The 14,715-nt window shown below is 59.1% G+C and overlaps 1 protein-coding gene across 3 annotated transcripts; it reads left to right on the top strand.

Annotated features, from left to right (window-relative positions):
* Window positions 1-756: 756 nt before the first annotated feature.
* SAMD10 (sterile alpha motif domain containing 10) lies at window positions 757-13,048 on the top strand. Of its 3 annotated transcripts, none has more exons than XM_063172455.1 (5): window positions 757-839; window positions 6,043-6,239; window positions 9,929-10,097; window positions 11,399-11,539; window positions 11,815-13,048. In XM_063172455.1, exons 1-5 carry the CDS (start codon window positions 809-811, stop codon window positions 11,877-11,879), a joined length of 603 nt encoding a protein of 200 aa, XP_063028525.1. In that variant the 5' UTR covers window positions 757-808; the 3' UTR covers window positions 11,880-13,048. The 3 variants fall into 3 exon arrangements, with proteins under 3 accessions (XP_063028525.1, XP_063028524.1, XP_063028526.1); XM_063172454.1 differs by lacking the exon at window positions 757-839 and adding an exon at window positions 3,660-3,840; XM_063172456.1 differs by lacking the exon at window positions 757-839 and adding an exon at window positions 3,663-3,840 and having other exon boundaries at window positions 11,772-13,048.
* The last annotated feature ends 1,667 nt before the right edge of the window (window positions 13,049-14,715 follow it).

Raw genomic sequence — 14,715 nt, 5'->3', positions numbered from 1 at the left:
CAAGGGTGGGGATGCTGCTCTGTGCTGCAGTGGGTCTGTGACAGGGAGCCCTTGGGAAGGTGGAGTATCACAGCCCAGGCATCTGCTTGTCCTTGTTCTGGGCAGCCAGAGGTGCCCCCAGCCCTCTCCCAGCCCGGGGCAGGATGAGCACAGGGTGCACAGCCAGACCCCTGTCCCTTGGTGGCTGCAGGGGCTGGCAGTGACGCTCCCTGGCTGGGTCAGGTGTGACAGCTGAATGCAGGCACCTAAAAAATACCTGTGGGATTGTCACTGGGGATAGTGACAGGTTCTGGTGACACCATTTATCTCCATGCTGGTGTGCCAAGCCCCAGTGAGGTTTGGGGATACCCACTCATGCAGCACCCCGGGGGTGAGCCCCTTCCTCTGCCTCCCCCATCCAGGGAGCTGGAGATCGGGGACACCAGAGATATTTGGGGTGGAGGAACAAGCAGGTGTTTTCCATTCTATACCCACTGCAAACATGACAAAAACCTGTCCATGGTGCCTCTGCACCCTGCTATCCCCAGGGACCCGTTCCCGCAGCTGGAGAGCGGCAGGGGGGATGGTGACCGGGGCAGGGCTGGGGGGGATGCAGGAGCGGGGGATGCTCGGCGATGCTCGGGGATGCTGGCGGCGGGCGGCAGCGCGGGGCCGGCGGCGGGCGGAGCCCCCGGGGGTGGCGGATGGCGGCGCCGCCCCCGGCGCGGACACCGGGGCGGGGCGGGGCGGGCGGGAGCGCCCGGTGCCGCCGGCGGCGCGGGGGGCGCGGGGCTCCGTCCCCGCCCGAGCGCGGCGCCGCTGCCGGAGGATGAGCTGCGGCCGGCCCAAGGACATGGAAGGTACCGGGCGCGGGCGGGGGGGCTCAGGTGCGCGGCGGGACGCGCTTCCCTCAGCCGCCAACGCCGCGGGCACGGACCTGGCGAGCCACCCCATCCCAGGGGCCGCCCTCCATCTCCCCCCGGTGCTGTCCCCTCCATCGTGGGAGTCTGTCCGTCCTCCATCCCCCGGTGCTGCCCCCTCCATGCCGGGGGTCTGTTCTTTATCCCAGCCCGGTGCTGCCCCCTCCATCGCCGGGGTCTGCCTGCCCTCCGTCCCCAGCGCTGTCCTCTCCATCCCGGGAGTCAGTCCCTCCACATTCCCCTTTACTGCCCCGTTCCGGGGAGAGGCTGTCCCCCTGCCCTACCCTTGGGATTGTGGTGTACCAATGAAATGGGCTGGAAAATTTGGCTAGAGCAAAGGGATGCAGGTGTGAGGACAGGGCAGGCAGGCCTGGGGGTGCTGGGGCAGGGCAGGACCCCCGGGAAGAGCATGTCAGGGTGGAAGGGGGCGCACTGCAGGCAGTGTCTGTGCCTGTGGGCTCCCACACCTGCCAGGAGAACCTGCCCACAGCAACCTGGAGTCCTGCTCACTGCCCTCACCCCACACTCTCACACTGTCCAACCCAAGTCCTCATGGGGTGCTCAGAGACCTTTTGGCAGTACCCCTGGCAGTCTCAGGAGCACAGATATCCCAAAGGCATGGACATCCCCCCATACACTGTGCCCATTCCCTCAGCGTGTGCCCAGGGCACCCATCGTGCTGCACAGGGAGGACAGAAAGGACATTTGCCTTTTGTTCCCTTCCTCTGTCCTCTGGAGGCACCAGCAGTGGGCAGTCACCAGCCTGAGCTCTGGCCGGGGCTCTTATCTCATCTCTGCAAGCCGAGAATTCAGAGGGAAGCGCTGGGGTGACACTCACCACACCCAGCGCCTGAGCCAAGTACACTCCAGGGGAAGCTGGAGAGGCTGGAGGGGGAGTCAGTCCTCTTTGGGTCTGGTTTCATCTTCCTCAGATCTTTGGCAATAGCTCAGGACAGGACCTGGTCCATCCTATAGGCACAGCTTCAAAGATGGGATGTGTGGGGATCATCCCTGGAGGCTCCACCAGCTCCTGCACCAGGGTGAAGCCACATGGAAGGGGCAGAGGGGACCAGGGCAATGGCAATGCCAGCTGAGCTCATGGCTCATGCCACTAAAAGCAGGATGAGTTCTTCACAAAGCTGCTCCCTGAATTGAGCAAATTCCCTAGGTCCTCAGAGAGTCCTGGGAGTCCTCAGAGACTTCTGCTCCCATCCACCCTTCACCTGCCTGCAGGAACACAAGAGAGATGACCAGCTCCCCAAATCCACCTCCAGTTATAAACAAATCCCTAATTTTATTCGGTGCTAAACATCTCTTTCCCTCCCAAATGCCGTGTGAGGACCCACCCTTAAGGGTCATCACACACAGGCAGCCAGGCAAGCCAAGAGAGTGATTTCATTCCTTGTGGGGCTTGTCTCAAGCATCTCCCCTTAATCCCGGGAATCCGTCTGACCCGGGAGGCCTGGCTGCCCCCACCGCAGCTGCCTGCAGGCACGGCCCCATCTGGAGGGCAGGTCTGTGGGACAGCCACGATGGCATCAGAGACACGGGGATGCTCCCGAGGCCGCGGTGAGAAGTGGTGGCAGAGGACAGAGCAGGAGCCTTTGCCTGCCCAGGCTCCCTGTGCCCCTGCCCGCTCCTCCTGCAGCTCGGCTGTGTGCCACCGTGTCCCCTGGGCGGCTCCTGGTCACCTGCGAGCAGGGAGCGCCGGCGGGAAGTGCCCTGGCAGCCGGTTTGCTGGTGGTGATCATTTCGGGGAAACTGGCACCCACACGGAAATGCTTTAGCCGGGGAATGCTGCCACATCCTGCCCCGAGGTGCCCAGCCCCGGGAGGATTCCCGTCCCTGTCCCCACCAGCAGCTGCTGCTGCTCTGAGCCTCTCCGGCGCTCACGTTTCACCAGCCATAAAAGTGTCTGGGAGGGAATGGCAGCAGGAGCAGCGCCGGGGACGGGAGGGGACGGGAGGGAGCAGCGGCTGTCCCTGTCCCACCGCTGCCGGTCCCCCTGCGGTGACCCGGACCTGGCCTCCCCCTCCTGCCAGGCTGGAGAGGTGCCCAAAATGGATCAAAGAGCCATGGAAACAAGCCGGCAGCGATTCCCCCGGCGAGCAGGCAGTGGGTGTCACTCACGGGGACAGGCAGAGGGGCACAGGGAGCCGAGACCAGCTGGCAGGGACTCGGAATAGTGGGGTCACAGTGGCTGTTTGGGGAGCTGAGCTCTCCCCTGCCCACTCCAGCTCAGGCTCAGCCAGCCTGGAGGTTCTGCATTCCCGTGTCAGGGTCCAGCACAGCCTCTGCTCTGTGGGACCCCCACTTCTGCCGGGACCCCAACACGACCATGGCCATGAGAGCTCTGTCAGGAGCAGGTGCAGTACACACCGAGCCCTACGGCCCCTTCCCCTTAAGGCTGTTCCTCACCACGCTCCTTCTCTTTCCTCCTTCACCCGGCCGCCCTAAGCCAGCGGTGCTCCGGCGCTGCCACACTCGTGCCTTGGCTCGCTTGTGCCCTTTGATGCGCGGGGGGCTCAGTGTCCCCTGCAGCGGCCCCCCAGGCTCCCTGCCCACCCCAGTGCCAGCTGGCCCTGCCGCGGGATTAGACGGGAGCAGGAGAGGAAAGCACCGAGCATCCCCCGGCTCAGACGCCCCCGGGGCAGCGGGGTGGGGGTGTCGGTGTCATTCACCCCCTGTCCGTGTGCGAGCGGCTCTGGCCGCCCGGAGCGGGGCTGAGCGTGCAGCCGGGGCTCAGAGCAGCGGGAGGGAGGCGCTCGGGGGAATCAGTCAGGTGTGGACGAGGTATGAGGGGAGGCAGGGATGGAGCCGCACTCGTGACAGCGGTGCCGAGCGCTCACGCGCATCCCTCCTCCCGCCGAGATGCAGCAGGGCCGGCCATCCCTCTGCTGCGTCTCCACCATCCGCAGCTCGCAGGGACCACCCGAGCCAGGTGAGGGCTCTTCAGGGCATGGCCGGGGGGGCTGTGGGGCCGGCGGGCCTGGGGGGAGATGCTGCATGAGCGTTCCTGGCTGGAGGGCACAGCCGCAGGCTTGGCGGAGAGGGGCGGAGGGGATGGAAGGCGGCTGGTTGCTCCTGGGGATGCTGTGGCTGCTCCCTGTGCAGGGCATGGAAAGGAGAGCCAGTGCTGGATGTCACCCCCTTGTCCCTGCATGGAGCCAGCCCAGGGCTGTCCTGACACGGGGCTCCTCTGTCCCCATCGTTTCCTTGCTCCAAAACGCTCCCACATGCCCTGCTCTCACTCCCTACCGTCCCATGTCGGGTGCTGCCAGTTGATTGGAAAGTTGGGATGCAAGGGCTGGGCTGGGGAAACTGAGACTGTGGAGGAGCTGCTGGAGCCAGGGCCTCTGGGCTGCAGGGCAGCCACTGCCTGCTCCCATGCACAGCCATGCCCCCAGAGCTCCCAGAGCTGCCTTTCTTCCTGGTTCGTTTTTCCTTCCCACTTTCACCCCTCTTTCCCATCTGCTCCCACTCCTGGGGTTGCCTCCAGCAGAGTTTGCTGCAGGAGCAGAGATGCCCATGTCCTGCTGCTGGAGGCAGCTGCTCCATGGCTCCCTATGGATTTGGGTCCTGCTGATGGCCAGATCCTCCTTCCCTCCACTCCCTGTAGCAAGCCCTGGCACAGCTGAAGGACACAATTCGGGCAGCAACCCCTCCAGACCTGGTTTATATCTGCCACAGCACCCAGTGGGATGGGCAGGTTCCAGCTCAGAGGTGTCCCAGTACAGCTGCAGTGCTCAGGGTGACAGGGACAGCACAGTGGCACCTCAGACATCCCTGGCTGGAGGGAGCACAGCCCGCTCTGGTCCTCACCCGACAGGCCCAGGGTGTCTGAGACTGCTGGAAGTCACCCAGGACAGGCACAGAGACCACCCCTACCAGTCCTGCCTCTGTTCCCCACTGAGCCTCTCCATGGATCTCCCTCCACCTTGTTTTCTCTAAAATCACTTCCCCAGCCATCAGACAGCTCCCCTGCCTCAGCTTCCCCATGGCAATGCTTCCTGCTGGGTGTGTTTAAGAAACAGCACTGTGTGATGTGGTCTGGGTATCCTGGGACAACCCTTTTTTGCTCTATTTTGACTTTTTTTTGGTCAGTTGTTCTCCTATTGCACAAAGGTGTACTTGAATGAGCTCTTTGAAACCTCTTCCCTCGTAAAACCTGCTAATTAGGAAAATGAGCTGCATCAGGATTTCTCCAGCCCTTCTGCTCTCCCAGAGTGGTTTGTCCTGGAAATGGGCCTCCTTTGGGTGCTGCTCTGCTCTTAGGGGTGGTTCACGACTTGCCTGGCTCCCCGTGGTGGAAGCAGGTGAGCTGGGGGATGCTCCAGTCTTCGCCTCTGCAGATCAGAGCTGCTTATGTCAAGCTGTCTGGCTTTTATCCGGAGCAGCCAGAGCGTGAGCCCCTAATACCACTCACCCTCCTCCTGTGCCAGCTGGGGCCCTTCAGCCCCCCTCAAAGGAAAGCTTTGCAACCTCATTGTAACCCCAACACCCCCAGCTTGTTAAAACACAAGGAATTGGATTTTAATGACCTTTCTGGGTCCCATCCAAATCAGGATATCCTATGATTCTATGAATAAGGGACAAAAAGCACTTGTTGTGGGTAAATGTCTCTTTGTGGTCGTTATTGAAGGGCTGGTGTGTGTTTGGCCATGTAGCTGTCCCCAGGTACCCATGGCCTGAGCTGGGGGAACTGCCTGCATTCTCTGCTCCCCTTCCCTCGGTGGTGGCTGTTTGCTGCCAGCCTGGGCCATGGGATGCAGCTGCCCTGGGCCTCCTCCCGGTCCCTGTCCCGGCAGGGTGGCAGTGACAAGCAGGAGGTTCTCACCACGTGTTGGGGATCAGCTGCAGGTCCTGTGTCTGCTCGGCTGGCGGGTGTCAAAACAAGCGTCGCTCGTGAGGGGTTTGTGTGGGCAAACATCTCGTCGGGCGCCTGCTGGATCCCGGCGCCAGCTGGCGTTCCTGGGCTGGTGGATTTTCTTCTTGGCAATGGGGAAGGAAGGCAGGAACGGGGAGTTTTTGGAGAGAAGGGCCCACAGCCCGAGTAGAAAAAGGGTAGAAAAGGCACTTTTGGGTGCCTCGGAGTGGGATGGATGGGCACCACGGCCGTCTCTCACCCCCCTTCCCTCTGCAGCCGCCGCTGCCGCCTCTGCTCACTTCAGCTTCTGCCGCAGCCTCCTGGAGCACACGGTGTCGGCCGAGAACCTGAGCTACCGCCTGCAGCGCGCCGCGGGCAGCAGCCTCACCTGGCACGACGGCCGCAGCCAGCGCCCCGACGGCCCCGGGCGCACCGTCAAACTCCTGCGGCAGCCGGGCACCGAGGGCTCGCAGGTACCCACACACACCCCGGGTGTGCCCAGGGAACACAGCTCCTTGTGTCTGCCAGACCCCTGCAGGTACCCAACCCCCCCGGGTGTGCCCAGGGAACACGGTGTGTGCCAGACCCCTGCAGGTACCCACACACACCCTGGGCGTGCCCAGGGAACACAGCTCCTTGTGTCTGCCAGACCCCTGCAGGTACCCACACCCCCTGGGTGTGCCCAGGGAACACAGCTCCTGTGTCTGCCAGACCCCTGCAGGTACCCACGCCCACCCCCCAGGGGAGCACACTTCTCCCAGACCCCTGCAGGTACCCACCCCCCCCGGGTGTGCCCAGGGAATACAGTGTGTGCCAGACCCCGTGCAGGAGTATCCCCTGTCCCTGCAGGATCAGGCCTTCAGATGGTGCTTTGCTGGAAGTCCTCGTGATTGCTGGGTGTTTAGTTATAGTGACATGTAAACATCATCATGTGTTTTCACCAGGCCTCGTGCTGTGCTGGGGTGAGCTCTCTGTGTCACCTCCCCTCTGTGCATCACCTGCCCTCCCACCTGCAGATGGGACTTAAAACCATTTTGCATTAAGTATGCCAGGACCAAAATCCTTATAATGCCTTAAAATCGCTTGCGTGTGTCTCTTAGCCAGGTTTGGACCATCGTCTTCCTGAAATTTGACAATTTTATTTTATTGTACTAAGGATTTTGTTGTACTATGGCAATTTGATTTTATCGTACTATGGAGGCTGTGAGCCAAAGATTTCCCTCCCTTCACTGCTGCACAGACCCAGGAAGGAATATCATCCCTGCAGGTGGCTCCTGCTGCTTCCCAGCCCCTCCTTAACACCCTGGGAATCAGGTTCAGAGTGGCACATCCAGACTGTGAATGCTGGAAAGAAAAGAGGGGAAATCCAAATCCAAATCCAGCTGCCAGCATGGAGATGCTTTTGTATCACAGGGCCTCCTGTCTGGTTTGGCTTCAGAAGGGAGCAGGGACCCCACAGGGATGGGTATGGTCGTGATGCTCTCAGGAGCAGCAGCTCCAGGGCAGACAATGTCCCATGTGCTGGTGGCACTGTCCCATCACCTCCAGGTGGCTCCTGAATGGGGACACCCCAGCCACCTTCCAGCTGCCAGCTGCGGCTTATCATGGTTCTCCTTCCTCCACCTCTATATGCGCTGCCCAGGAGGATTTAATGAAAGGCTCTTAATTTGCCATAAGCAAAGAAAAATGCCAGAGCGAAGGGAGGAGATACAAGTTGCTCCTTGCAGTGCCCCCGGTTCCCCCAGCCACTCCTGCCTTCCTGCCAGAGCAGCCTCCCAGCCTTCCTGCCTGCTCTCCTCCACACCGGCGCTCGATATTCACGGCTGAGAGTTCATCAGAGAGACAGCGCGGCTCAGCCGGCTGGAAAACAAACCCACGATCCCTTTACACCTCCCCTGCCCCTCTGGGCTCACTTGGGGACCCTCCATGGGGAGGGGGGATGCACGCCGAGCAGGCAGCGCGGGCTTTGGGGATGCTGGGACGGTCCCCGGTGCAGGCGGGGTGTGATGAGCGATGTGCGTGCAGCCGTGTGCGTGCCCAGGGAAATTGCCGCTTGTTTGTCCCCTCTTCCCCCGTGCCTCGGAGGGTTAGTTGGATAATAGCTGTGGGAAGCCCTCGGGAAGCTCCCGGGAAGATGGTTGTTATTCCCCCCAGCCCCTCCGCTTCTCATCATCGCTCGTAAGTGAATGCCGAGCAAATCGCCGCCTCCTCCTCCTCCTCCTCCTCCTCCTCGTCCCCCCGGCACACTCGGGCGCGCTCAGCCGAGTGTGAAGGAGCCGCAGCCGGCGTGGGCTGGGGCTGCTCCCGCAGGCAGGGATGTGTCTGCTGGAGCCGGGTTGTCCCCCAAAGGTGAGGGTCGGGTTCAGAAACTGAATCCTGGGTATTGTCTATTGGATTTTCCATCATTTGGAGACGGACTCCTTGCTTATTAACGCACAGCCTCCCAACTTTGCCTTCTTCCCTCTTGCTTGGATGCTCCCAACGAGCTCTGCTTGAGGAACAGTTCCTTTCCAAGCTCGAAGGCTCCCCTGGGCACAGGCAGCAGCCCCAGCAGGCTGGCCATGCTCCGTGGCAATGCCTGGCACGGGGCAGGGAGCACATCCAGCCCAGCTGCCCTCCACTGCCTCCTCTGCAGCATCCCTCAGGAATGTGCCAGTAGCTTCAGTGACTGCGGGATGTCTGGAGTCCCTCTTACACTAATTATCCCGCTCCTCTATTAGACGTGCTTAATTAGCCAGCGTTCACAGGCAGAGGTCGGTGTTGGCACACCGTGGGCCACACGCTGCCGACCTTTCCCGTGCATCAGCTGCTGTTCCCGCCCTGTCCCCGCCGTGCTTGGGCCATGGGTGAGCCCTGGAAGTCCAATTCCCTTCTGTTGTGGGAAGCAGGGATGCCTTTTCCACCCCAATTTGCTGTGATCCAGCCCAGGACAGTCCCAGCATCTTGGGCACAAGTGAATGCTTTGGAGCAGCAATGTTTGCTGGTGCTGCTCAAGGATGGAGTCTCAGCATCAGCAGCAGTGAAGAGCTCACCAATCTCTCCTGGGTGCTAAAAGCAGAGAAAGGGAACTTCCTGCATCCTCCAGCCCCATTTCCCAGCCAGCCTGGAAGATGTCCTAGGAGAAGCAGGCTTGCTCCCTGTGCAGCCACAGCTCAAGATATGTGATTTGCTCTGTATAAGTCCAGGCTGCAACAACCTTGTGAGGCCAGAGTAGCTGTGATGGGGGAGAGAAAATGGAGCTGCCAAGTGGCTCAGGGTGAGACTGGGTGGCTCAGGGTGAGACTGGGTGGCTCAGAATGAGACTGGCCAGTGCAGCAGACAGCTGGAGGGAGGGAAGGTGGGGTGGAGGGATGCTGCCAGAGAAGCCCCCTCTCCCTGTGGGCATAGCTTGGTACTGTGCTTGGCACAGCTCAGCAGGTGCTGGAGGTGGCCAGGGCACACTGGGGTACTGGGGACTGTGGCCCTGATTTATCCTGGATGTCTCTGAGCGCAGCAGCACCCCAGGAACAGCTGTAGGATTCAGAGGTGGCCTTGGACACCTGCAAGGCTGCAGGACCTGGTTGTGACCAGTCAGCTCAGGGTTGAGGGGGTTGAGAGGGAGAGAAAGGGAGAGCCCTTCCTACTCCCGGGCACAGGCTGGCTGCTGGCTGCTTTCCTGGGGAATTCTGGTGGGGATGAGTTTGCACCAGCACCAACATCTGGTGGGGATGTCTTTGCACCAGTTCCTACTCTCCTCCAGGATCTCACTGGCTTCATTCCCACAGAGAGCTTCCAGCAAATGCCCATCTCTGCCTGGTGAGATGGGGACCCTGAGGACCCCAGGACATCTCCTGAGCCTGTGCAATGTTCTGCTGGGCTGGGTGATATGTAGAGGAGGGGACTTGGGTCCTGCAGCAGGAGGCCTGGGAAGTTTAAGGTGTTGGGTCTATATATGGCAGGACAATCAACTTGACCTCCCATCCCCACTCTCTGTGCCTCCCTTACTGATTCCTCTGGTTTCAGGGTGAGCCCAGAGACTCCAGAGGGTGTGGAGCCAAAGCCCTCCAGTGTCACCACAATCCTATGCAGCCAGCCAGCATCTCCCCCATCCCCATGCGCTGATTTCTGTTTTCCTCCTCCCAGGATTGAGTCCCACTAACCCTGTCCCCTCCTACTCCCTCAGGTCCGTGGCTGTGACCACTATGGCATCTACCACACCAGCCCCACGCTGGGCAGCCTGGTCAAGCCAGTGGTGCTGTGGACCCAGCAGGATGTGTGCAAATGGCTGAAGAAGCACTGCCCACACAATTATCTCATCTACGTCGAGGCGTTCTCCCACCATGCCATCACAGGTACAGAGTGCCCTCTAGACCATGGCAATGGCTGTTTGGACATTGGGGGTTCAGAAGATGGACATGCCCCCCATTTCTGTCCCCTCTCCCCATGAGATGCAGCCAGGGTGAGAGCAAGGGACACAGTGACACTGACCCAGGCTGGGCAGGAGGCATCTGCCACCAGGGTGAGCTCCAGGACAGGCTGGAGATTCTTTATTAAATTGGTTTATAAGACAGGGAATAGTCTTCTCATCACCTAGTTAATACAATAATAGTATTATTAAATTTTTTAAATACTAAAAAATTTTTGCAGAAGAGAAAAATCTCTGCCCAGTTGGAGTCCAAGTTTCAAAGGTCTCTGTCGAGGTCCAAATCCAACTCCCAATCAAGCAGACTCACCTCCAGGATCTGCCCCCTCCCCTTTGCTCCCTGGGGACAGTGGCTTTGACCTCTGTGTAAGAGCATCGTTCCAGCCCAACTTCAATATGTGCAAGTCCAGACTGAGCTCTGCCAGGGCCAGGGGACGATGGCAGGGAAGTGAGGGCAGGAGCTGCCTGGGGGAGATGAGAAATCCTAATGCAAAAGCTCAGCCAGCCCTTGCTCAGGCAACAAAGGCAGAATTAGTGAGTGTATGCTGTAAAGCAAGGACAAAAGCTGGTTTAAAATCCCTCCTGTAATAGCCCCAGACTGGAGGGAAGTGGCTCGGTGGGGACTGGAGCACTAATGCATTGTGATGGGCACCTCTATTCATTGCCCCAGGACCAGCAGCCCTGTGTGGGAACCCTGTGCTCAGAAAACATCTCCTCATCTGGGAGGTGGAGCAGAGAATAAAAAGCTGCTGCCTGCGGGGATGGGTTACAGGATTGTGCTGCTGATACCTGGCAGAGGCTGGGGACACGAGCTGCCACCCGGCGCTCTCTGAAAGGGAGGTCACAAACCAGAACGGGAGGGACCTGAAAGCTCATCTCGTTCCACACCCTTGCCATGGGCAGGGCCACCTTCTGCTAGAACAGGTTTCTCTAAGCCTTCTCCAGCCTGGTCTTGGACACCTCCAGGGATGGGGCAACCACAGCTTCTCTGGGTAACCTGTGCCAGGGCCTCGCTGCCCTCACAGGGATGAATTTCCCAACATCCAGTTTAACCCTATCCCCTGCCAGTCCTTCCCCCTCCATCCTGTCCCTCCACACACTATGCAGGCAGTGAGAGAGCACTCCCTCCTCAATCCTCCATGCTGATGGGTTCTCCTTTGTGCTGCCCTTTCCTGGGATCATCCCCCCCTCTTTGGGCTGGTGGGGCACTGAGCCACTCGGTGTTTGCAGGCCGGGCGCTGCTGCGGCTGAACGGGGAGAAGCTGCAGCGCATGGGGATCGCGCTGGAGGCGCAGCGCCAGGAGCTCCTGCAGCAGGTCCTGCAGCTCCAGGTGCGCGAGGAGGTGCGGAACCTGCAGCTGCTCAGCCAAGGTAGGGCCTATAGGGTAGCCCAGAGCTGGCTGTGGCACAGGGATGGGTTGTGGGGCCATTCAGGGAGCACAGGGGGAGTTGGGATACCCAGGGCCAGGCTGCCACACGCAGCCCAAAATCCGTCAGTGGCCCTCTGCATGGAAGGGAAGAGATTCTCTGGGGATGGTGGTGGGTGAGCTGCGACGTGCCACCCTGCAGGCTGTTTATTCCTTCCTCTCCCACCTTGTTCCAGCTTCTTTTGGAAATGTCTCCTAGCTGATCCGTCTGTTTGGCAGATTGCACCAACACTGTGAACCGAGCTCCGCTGGGATGGGCTGTGCATCGCCGATACGAGACCTGAGCCACACGCTTGGAATAAGAAGAGACAGCTTCCCAGACACTCCAGGGCTCCTCTCCTGCTTCTTCCTTCTCTTTCTTTTAAAGGAACACATTCCTGTGCAGGGGTGGAAGGTTTCTTCCAGCAGACATGGCTCTTGGCTGGAGGAAAATCAGCAAACCAGCTGCTGGGACAGATGATGAACTTCCATCCACCTGAGCCTGACAGTTCACAGGGAAAGAGATGGAAAAAAGGAGATGGCAAAAGGCAGGGCTCAGCACTGTGGAGAAAGGGAATGCAGGGATTCCAGGGACAGCTCGGAGCCATGTGCAGGACACTGAAGCATTATGCACTTGGGCAACATCCCAGCACCCAGCAAATCGTGTCCATGCCTTGGAGCTTATTTAGGGAGCTTTGGTTTCCTCATCAGACTGGGCTGCCTTCCAGCGGCCGGGGAGGTGACGTTATCGGTAGCAAATAAGATGATACAACCAGCCAAAAAATTCACAGCGGGGCCAAGACCCCAGCACCCAGCTCCACTTGGTGAGTTAAAAAGGGAGCTGAGTCATCAGAGCCGGAAAATCTGCAAGTGAAAGCAGGCTGGATGCACCAGGAGGGTGCCACGGCTGGGAGGAAGCTGTGCCAAGAGCTCATCCTTCATCAGCAGGCAGAGGGAGAGCCCATGCAGGGCTGGGGGCAGCAGGCTGGGGTGCTGCTGGGTGGTTGTGGGGCTGGGGTGCCCCAGCTCCCATCCTGGTCCTGCTCTGCTCCATGGTCCCACCAGCTCTCAGAGCTGTGCTCATCCAGGCATTGGCAGGTTCCTGTCCTGACCTCCTGCCAAGGGCTGGTGATGGTGCCACCAAAGCCAGGCACCTTCCTGATGACCTTCACCATCATTACAGTCAAAGTGTTTGCTGTCAGGTCCCCATCTCCCAAACTCTCCCATACAGAGCTACAGATTGCCCTTGTGGGTAGATAAGGAAAATCCATGTGTAAATCAGGATTTTGGGCCAGGGTGGATGCTGTCACCTCCCCACATTCCACCTCAAGTGATGAGGGTAGGGCTGTGGGTCATGGGGGTCCAAAAACAGCAGCCCTAAACCCCCTGGGGCACTGGGATGTGGAGGCAGGTCACGGTGCTCCCTGGCTGGGCATCCTCCTGCCTGCTTCTCTGCTGGTAATAAATTAGAGACTGTTATTTTAACTCACTGCTCTTCTGACTCTTCCCATACCTGAACCTGCCCTGTGAGTTTGGTCCTTCCAGTCCTTCCTGGGGATTCCCAGGAGATGTCTACAGCCCTAAATCCCTCCATGCAAGGCTGAACATCTTCCCTCTCTGCCTGTGGGTCAGGGGTCTGTGACCCTCAGCTCTGTCTGCAGGGAAGCAGCTCCAGGGCTTTGCTGTGTGTACCCCAGAACACAGGAATTAGAATTTCCTCCTCATTCCATACTGACCTTTTCTAATATGCAGCAAAAATTTGCTCTTCTCACCTCACCGGAGACTCACAAGCAACAGAGCTGGGAGAATTGACTGAGTTTAAAGACAAGGAAAAAGAAGCCAGGAAAAAGCCCATCTTGCCCTGATGGGGTTTGTTTGTGTCCTGGTGGGACAGTGGGAGCTGTGGGGTGATGAGGGGCCAGAAGCCCAAAGAGCAGAACACTGCAGGTGTGTGCACATCGTTAGAGGGAGACGCTGAGCTTCTCTCCAGAGCCTGGGAGCTGCACGGGGGAAATGCCTTCTCCAGGCTCCAGCTGGGCTCATGCAGTGAGCTGGTGGAGATCTGGCCTGGAATGCAGCTGGGGTGCACAGAACAGTGCTGGGGCTGCCCTGGACCCTCTGGAAAAGGAAGGGTTTTCCCCAGATCCTGCCCCAAAGCCTGGCTGCCCCTTGTTGTGCTCCTGAGGATGGTCTGGCTCTCTCCAGCTCCTCAGCATGGAAGAAAGGAGGCACAGAAGAAAGCAGAAACCTGACCTATTGCACTCAGCCGAAGCCCCAGACATGATCCCTGTTTGGGTACCTTTCTGAGACCCACCAGCACAGGATGAGGTGGAGGAGCAGTGTGAAAAAATGTTCCCAGGGCTGGCAGGACGATGCTGTCCTGCCCCCAGTCCCCTGCTCTGTGTCTTTGTTCTGATGAGGGTGGTGATAGTGAGAGCAGAGCATCTTGGCAGGCTGGCTCTGAACTACTGCTCTGGCAGTGTCTGGTGCCACCTAATGCCCATGGTTTGTCCAAGGGACACCCAGGACTCTGCCCAAGGCAGCAGGAATGCATCCAGGACAGCCCTGACAGGGTTTTGAATTCTGTAGCTCTGGGCATACAGCAAAATGCATCTGCATGGTGGATCAAAGGAAGGACAGTCCTCCTCATGAGTGAGAATTTGGGGTGGTGAGTATTGCACCAGGACCCTGGGAACTGGGGGCAGATGCTGCTCAGGATCCTCTCAGACTGAGACACAGCTTGGTCACTCCTCATCTTTGGCCGAGCAAGAAAAATACCTTCTATTTGTCCAGCACTTATCTGCCAGTGATATTCCAGGCACTGCCCCAAAACAAACAGGGCCGACAATGAAACACAGATGAATCAATTCATGCAATATTAAAACCAGACAACAATTAAAGTAAACAGAAAACACCAGCAAGCATCAGTCAGTCCCCTGCAGCAGGCAGGAGGATACAGGCAGCACCACTGGGGCACAGGGGCAGGCAATGGCCACACAACTCCTGGCTCTGATAGATTTTTTTGCCATTTTATTTGGTGGAAAATCTTTGGAATAAGAGAGCTAATGTGTCACCAGCATCAGGAGTTATGTTCAGCACCTTCTTAGAAAGGAACAATCCAGCAATTCCCTCCCAGTGGCA

This window comes from Melospiza melodia, chromosome 19 (assembly GCF_035770615.1).
Source record: "Melospiza melodia melodia isolate bMelMel2 chromosome 19, bMelMel2.pri, whole genome shotgun sequence".
In the NCBI taxonomy this organism is placed as follows: domain Eukaryota; kingdom Metazoa; phylum Chordata; class Aves; order Passeriformes; family Passerellidae; genus Melospiza; species Melospiza melodia.
The sequence above is the reverse complement of the archived record's forward strand: the minus strand, read 5'-3'. Positions and strand labels throughout refer to the sequence as shown.